This window comes from Cyprinus carpio, chromosome B24 (assembly GCF_018340385.1).
Source record: "Cyprinus carpio isolate SPL01 chromosome B24, ASM1834038v1, whole genome shotgun sequence".
NCBI lineage: Eukaryota > Metazoa > Chordata > Actinopteri > Cypriniformes > Cyprinidae > Cyprinus > Cyprinus carpio.
In genome coordinates, this window is record NC_056620.1 from 23057292 (window position 1) to 23064185 (window position 6894).

The 6894-nt window shown below is 34.0% G+C and overlaps 1 protein-coding gene across 2 annotated transcripts in view; it reads left to right on the plus strand.

Moving 5' to 3' along the window:
* Window positions 1–6894, plus strand: part of kcnh2b (potassium voltage-gated channel, subfamily H (eag-related), member 2b) — a 160977-nt gene that overhangs the window by 141170 nt on the left and 12913 nt on the right. For both annotated transcript variants that reach the window (XM_042751668.1, XM_042751669.1), the window contains one exon: window positions 5292–5726. In XM_042751668.1, the coding sequence (XP_042607602.1) occupies window positions 5292–5726 (435 nt within the window). The remainder of the gene's footprint in view (window positions 1–5291; window positions 5727–6894) is intronic.

The window sequence follows — 6894 nt, forward strand, 5'->3', positions numbered from 1 at the left end:
GATTCAGAAGCTTTTTTTAGTGGCAGAGGTTTCTAAAAATAAGATGCGATGTCCCTGAGGAGGGTCTTGACGCGGGACGTGTCCGGCTGCCTGCGCTGCTGGGGACGAGCTCTAATAGGTGCTGAATGACGGCTGAACTGAGATCAGGCCGTTCGAGGTCAAGAGAGCAGATGATTTCTGCAGAAGAGCTCAGGCGTGATGCCAGCTGATGTCTCCAGACATGCTTTCAATGCACAGCTGCATCTAAATGACCACACTATTCCTTCCTCATCACTTTACTTACAGCAGCAGTGGTTTATTAAATGGTTTAATAAAATGACAGCAACAGCAATCTAATCAGCCTGGTTTTGGAGCAGATTTCATTGCAGTAGAAGAAAAAAAAAATATATATACATACTGGATATACTGTTTGTGTATATACTGTATATGCATATATATAAATATATACACATATACATATATAGCCTATGTATTATTGCAAGACAAAAAAAAAATAAAATGGAAGAAATTTAATTAAATTTGATGAAAAAATAAAGATACAAACAATAAAACTGAAATAAAAAAGAAAAGGGAAATAATTAATTAAAATAAAATAAAGTGACATGTTAAGTAAATTTTACTCTTTTTATTTTACTGTAAGTATGCTTCTTATTTGGATTTTAATGCATGTTTCATTTTAATTAATTTATTTATTTTTGTTTTATTTCTGCTCATTTTTTATTTGTTTCTTTACATTTGAGTTAAAAAAATCCATTTCGATTAATTTAATTCTTTATTTTTGTCATTTTTATGCCTACTATTTTTATGTAAAACGTTGTGTATGAAACATGCTGTATATACAAAATATAGTCATTTTTTAAAAATTTAAAGTTAACTGACATTTTAGAAACAATCTCGCATATCAGAAACATAATATATTATTCTTTTTAAAATGCAAAATGGGACTATCTAAACCGTTATAGATGCAATATGTCTGTGCCTCAATTTATGAAGGTTTGCTGGGTTTCTTACACAGAAGTGTAATGGTCTAATGTGGTGATCAGTTGTGTGAAACTGAGAAATAAGAGGAGAATTTTTTTCTCCTTTTAAATAATTTCTTATTGGTCCTCAGCATTATTTTATCTTAGTTTAATGTGCAGGGTGTTAGTCACAGAGGGCTGCTCATAACACATGCTGATGGATCGTACTGTGGGAGTGAACGCGTGAGTCAGCGTGAGGAAGAGTTGAGTCCTGAGGTCAAATGGCCTTCAGCTCATCATCTGTCCACCAGATAAATGTCAAAGAGCATCCAGACCAGCAAACAGAACACACATTACATCATCAGCTGCTGTCTTGATGAGAATGAGAAAAATCTGTTGGCTGAAACAAGTGTCAATCAAACAGAAGTGCCACACATCAAAAACCAGTGTGTGAGTGTTGTTGAGTGATTCAATAAAAGAATCAGTTCAAAAGAATCATTTGTTTGTGTATCGGACTACACACTGTGAAACTCACACACATGGTAAAATATGATTTATTTTGCCATGTCACGGGAGATTTAGCACCGCATAAACACTAGCATAACCGCATGGAAGCCTATTGTCACCACATAAGAAAAAAAAACATGCCTTTGTAAGCATTGTCTTGTTTGTAAGTCAAAATTAAAACATATCAAGTTGAAATTTATAAAAGGAAAAAAAAATTGTAACAAAAAGTCATTGTGAGGAAAAAGTACAATTTATGACATTATTATGAGATACAAATGGAAGTTGAAATAATTAGATGAAAAAGAATATTATGAGCTAAAAAATACATAGAATTATGAGACAAAAAAATCAAAATTATGACAAAAGTTGCCATTTGGATAAGTCAAAATTAAGTTTTTAATGCAAAAAAAAGTTAAAATTATGACATAGTAAGTCATAATTAAGAGATAAAAAGTTAATTATGGGATAAAAAGTCAAAAATATGATAAAAAGTAATAATTATCTGAGGGAAAGGTCTAAATTATGACAATCTAAGTCATTATGAGATAAAAGTTAAAATTATGGGGGGAAAATCTAATTCTCATAATTATTTATTTTTATCTCATAATTTCCTTTTATGTCTAAGTTTTGTATTTAAAAAAAATAATAATTTTGATTTCATGCGTTATTCAAAATCAAATTGTCATAATTATACTTTTTATCTCATAATTTGTTTTTATGCCTTAATTTTAGATTTTTAAAACATTTTGATTTCATGCATGATTTAACATGAATTTAATGTGGCGGAAATGGGCTTCAATGTAAAATTGATAGAAACGGTACTTAGAAATTTTAGCAAACCCCTAGCAACCACCTACAACACCTGAGCAACTGCATAGCAACACACTAAAACCACAGACAACAGCTAGTTTTCCATTGATAAACACACAAACACTGCTCAGATTTTCTCCAGAAATCATCCCGATTTAGTTGTAATTCACCCACAGACGGTCTGTTAGTGCTGGTGGAAGCACTAGCGTTAGTCATGCGTTCGTTCCTGCTCTTCTCAGCCATCACTGCAGCTGATGTATACTAGTGAAGACAGACAGCTGGAGGACATTTCCCATGATGACTCACACAACAGTGTGTGCCGCTGTGAAAGCTGTGTGATTGTGCTGTAGCAGCGGTGTGTCAGAGCGCCACCTGCTCTCGCCCGCGGTCTGCGCGCAGAACACCTGTCGAGCCCCACCTTGCCCTGCGTTTGCCCGAGCGGAACCATCTGAGACGAGGGCGACATGGAGCTCCGCTGCTCAAACCATCAGCAGACATGAGACAACACAGGAACCTCAGCTGGAGATTAACGAGGAAATCTGAGGGAAGCTGAGACGCCCGTAGATGAACAGATATGATTGAAACAGCTTTGCATTCTGTTACTGTGTATGCTGTACATTGCTGTATGCATGAATACTCAATTCTCATTTTTGTCAATTTTAATTCTTGACCTGAAACACCTATATCACACCTACATCTTAGAGGCCAACTTACATATAATTTCCTTTAAAGCAGAGGAGGGTCCAAAAAAACGCACTCAATCTTATTAGTATTAAGATGAAGAAAATTGCTTGCCAACCAGGCTCTAATCTCACCTAAACACTGAACCATCAAAGGATTAAGAGCCTTGTGGATCTATATAACTGGGTGCCATCTGCATATAGATGATACATAATTTTGTATTTATGAAAAATTCAGCCCAAGGGGCCCATATATATTAAAAATAAAATAGGCACAAGTATAGAGCCCTGTGGCACACCACTATGTAATTTAGCTGATGTAGAACACAATTCTCCAAGGAAACTGAAAATGATCTGTCCTTAAAATATGATTTAAACCAATGTAAGGCAATACCCATAATGTCAACATCTTCCAAACGCTGCAATAAAATACCATAATCAACAGTATATTGCTATGAAAAGGTAGTTTCAATATAGGATGGTAATTACTTAAGACTGTATAATCTAAATATATTGTAATGTAATAATGCTATGTAGACTATGTATAATACTATTAATATAATATAATATAATATAATATGATGTATTGGTGATTAATTTGCCTAAAACCTTGTCCGTTTGCACAGAAGTTGTAGTTCCTTTTTGTGTTATTTTTTGTTTATTTATTTATTTGTAAAATATGATTGTGTTGGTATTGTGTGTTAGAATTATTTCATATTAGAATACAGCATATTAGAATTATTTCTGGAGGATAATGTGGCAGCAATCAATTACAGTTTAACAGTTTCACGTAGAAAGCAGTTATTCTGAATAGTAGTAATATTTTACAGTATTAATGCTTTTACTATATTTTTGGTCAAATAAATGCAGCCTTGGTGAGCAAAAGAGACTTCTTTTCAATAAGCTGGAAAATCTTGATTTGTGTGGGTTTGTCTCAATCAAGGCTCAGCAGACGAGATGAGATGTGGCATGAACATAACAGAAATTTTTGTACACTGAGAAATCTGACACTGACTGATGAGATCTCGGGTTATTTTTCCAGTCTCGTTCTTGTCAAAGTTAATCAGTTAGGAAGATTCTTGTATATGTCATATTGTTTTGCATAACGAGCACATTCTGGTTCTTCTGGTTGTCTGTGTGCACTGAATCATTGCAGTAAAACAGCTGATTTTAGTGTTGCAGTGCAAACAGTCAGGATGCGTCTGTCAGAGACGTCCTGACAGCCAGAACACTTTCAGAACATTAGCTTCTGTCTCAAATTATGTTTCTAAACACCTTAACCTAAACATTAACACACAGCTGTGTTCATTTGTGCATCAAAACACAGTGTTTGACTCTCGCAGTGAGTTTCACTGACAGCAGCACAAGCGCTTTATATAAACCCATCAGCAGAGGTCATGAGAGCTCAGCTCCTCTCGCACACCAACACAGTGCACTTGTGTCAATTCACCCTCCCTCACTAGTGTGCTACAATATTACCTCCGCTGGGTGCATTAAAGTCTTATCATTCTTTTAATGCATGTGTGTTTTTGTGTGGGTGTATATTTTATTTATTGTGTTATTATTTCATTAGGATACTATTATAGTTTTTATTAACATTTTGAGTTAGTTTCCAAATGTTCAGTGTTTATTTTTAATGTTAAAGTTTTATTAAATTTGTTGTGTTTTTACCATTTTTCTTCTTACTATTTTTAAATGTGTGTGTGTGTGTGTGTGTGTATTTATTATTTATAATATTGTTTTAGTACCACTGAAATGCTATAATATTTATTTTTATATTTTAATGGCCTTCATTTTAATTTTAAAGTGTTGTCATTTTAGTTTTGTCATTTTTATTATATATAGTTATAATATTTTTTATTAACAGTAATGTAGCTTAAAATATTTAATTATTTATTTGATTTAAAACAAACACTTTGTTTATACATTTTGTTATAATAATTATTTTATATAACAATTTTTGGTTTATTTTTTAATATTTTTATAATATGTGCATTTGTATGTTTTTAATATATTATTGTTCATTTATTTGTAAATTAAATTGGCCAGAATTGGTCAAAACCTTTGCCATTTAACAAAATATTTAGTTCCTCTCTATGTGTTTTATTTTTTTAATTAATTTTTAGATTAGGAGAAAATGCTGACTACGGCAAGGTAATACCAAATGCTAGTGGCTTGTGCAAAAAAAATAAATAAATAAAAAAACACCTACTGCATATATTCCTTAACCATCTTTAACGTTCTTCTAATTGGCGATGCAGTGAACCGTTTTCAAACCCGAGCTGCTTGGAAACACTTCCTGTTTAAGCAGCCGCTCTGGTCTCTGTCTGTCCAGGTGCTGTCGCTGGGTGCTGACGTTCTGCCGGAGTACAAGCTCCAGACGCCGCGCATCCACAAGTGGACAGTTCTGCACTACAGTCCGTTCAAGGCGGTGTGGGACTGGCTGATCCTGCTGCTGGTGATCTACACGGCCATCCTCACCCCGTACTCCGCCGCCTTCCTGCTCAACGGTGACCAGGACATCTCCGGGCAGAACTGCACCTACTCCTGCAGCCCGCTCAACGTGGTGGACCTCATCGTGGACATCATGTTCATCATCGACATCATCATCAACTTCCGCACCACCTACGTCAACGCCAACGACGAGGTGGTCAGCCACCCGCTGCGCATCGCCGTGCATTACTTCAAAGGCTGGTTCCTCATCGACATGGTGGCTGCCATTCCCTTCGACCTGCTCATAGACCGCACCGGGGAGGAGATGAGTGCAGAGGTGAGGGATCATGGGAAATGAGGCTTTGAAGCTCTTATCTGTGCTCCAGCTCTTGTGTACTGATTTATCTTACACTTCAAACTTGCCATTTTCTGCTGCGTATGCTGTTAGCTCTTATGATAAATTGCTTGCCATGTTCATCTTTTGTATTTTTTTATTTCACACTTTAAATAAAAGTGTCTGCTATATATTCTAAGTGTTTATATATCAGGTCTTAATTCAGCAAATTAATTCCTTAAAAAATGTGGAAAGTTTTAAATTCATGGTCATGCCATTAAATGTTGCATGCTCTGCATAATGAATATTTAGATTTTTGTCTTGCTTTTTAATGCAAACATACAAGATACAGTTGCTTGAGATTCATAAACTTATGTCATGTTGTTAAGTAAATGCATCTTGATTTAAAAATCTTTGGATATTTTCACTGGAAAAGAAGACAAAAATACAGAGGAAGATCATCAGTTAAATTCATAAAGTCCTGGCGTGAAATGTTGCATGCATTGCTAAAAGTTTTTGTCTTGTTTTCCATTACGAATTTCTTTACATCCTTAAATCAAGATATGTTTACTTGAGATTCAAAATGAATGTATGACGTCTTGTTTTCTGAGAAACTGAACAAAATTAAATGAGTTTATGTTTAAAACATGAACAAATGTCTGTCGATGAGGAATGAAAACTTGTTTTCCTTTGAATAAAGTTTTTTTTTTGAGCTTAAATCAAGACGTATTGACTTAAAAAATCTATATATTATGAAGTCATTGAACAAAATGAAATAAGTTTATGCTTAAAACACTAAAAAAAGTCTGTCATTGGGGAATGAAAACTTGTTTCCCTTTGAAATAAGTAGATTTTTCTGAGCTCGTTGGCTGATATTTGTTGTTTTTTATTCATAACTAACGCCATTTTGATTTGTCATTCAATTTCACAAAAAACAAGACGTATCTTTTGTAATTTAGCTTCTTAAGTAAATACATCTTGATTTAAGAATCTTTAGACAGTTGCATTGGAAAACAAGACAAAAAGCACTAAGCTATTTTATTATTTTTTTTATTTATTTATTGTTTGTAAATTGAATTAAAAAGTATTAGATATTGTATTTTCAAACTGTGAAGTGTTTCAAACTTGCTAATGCAAGACATTGTGTTCCTTAAAGGGACAGTTCATCCAA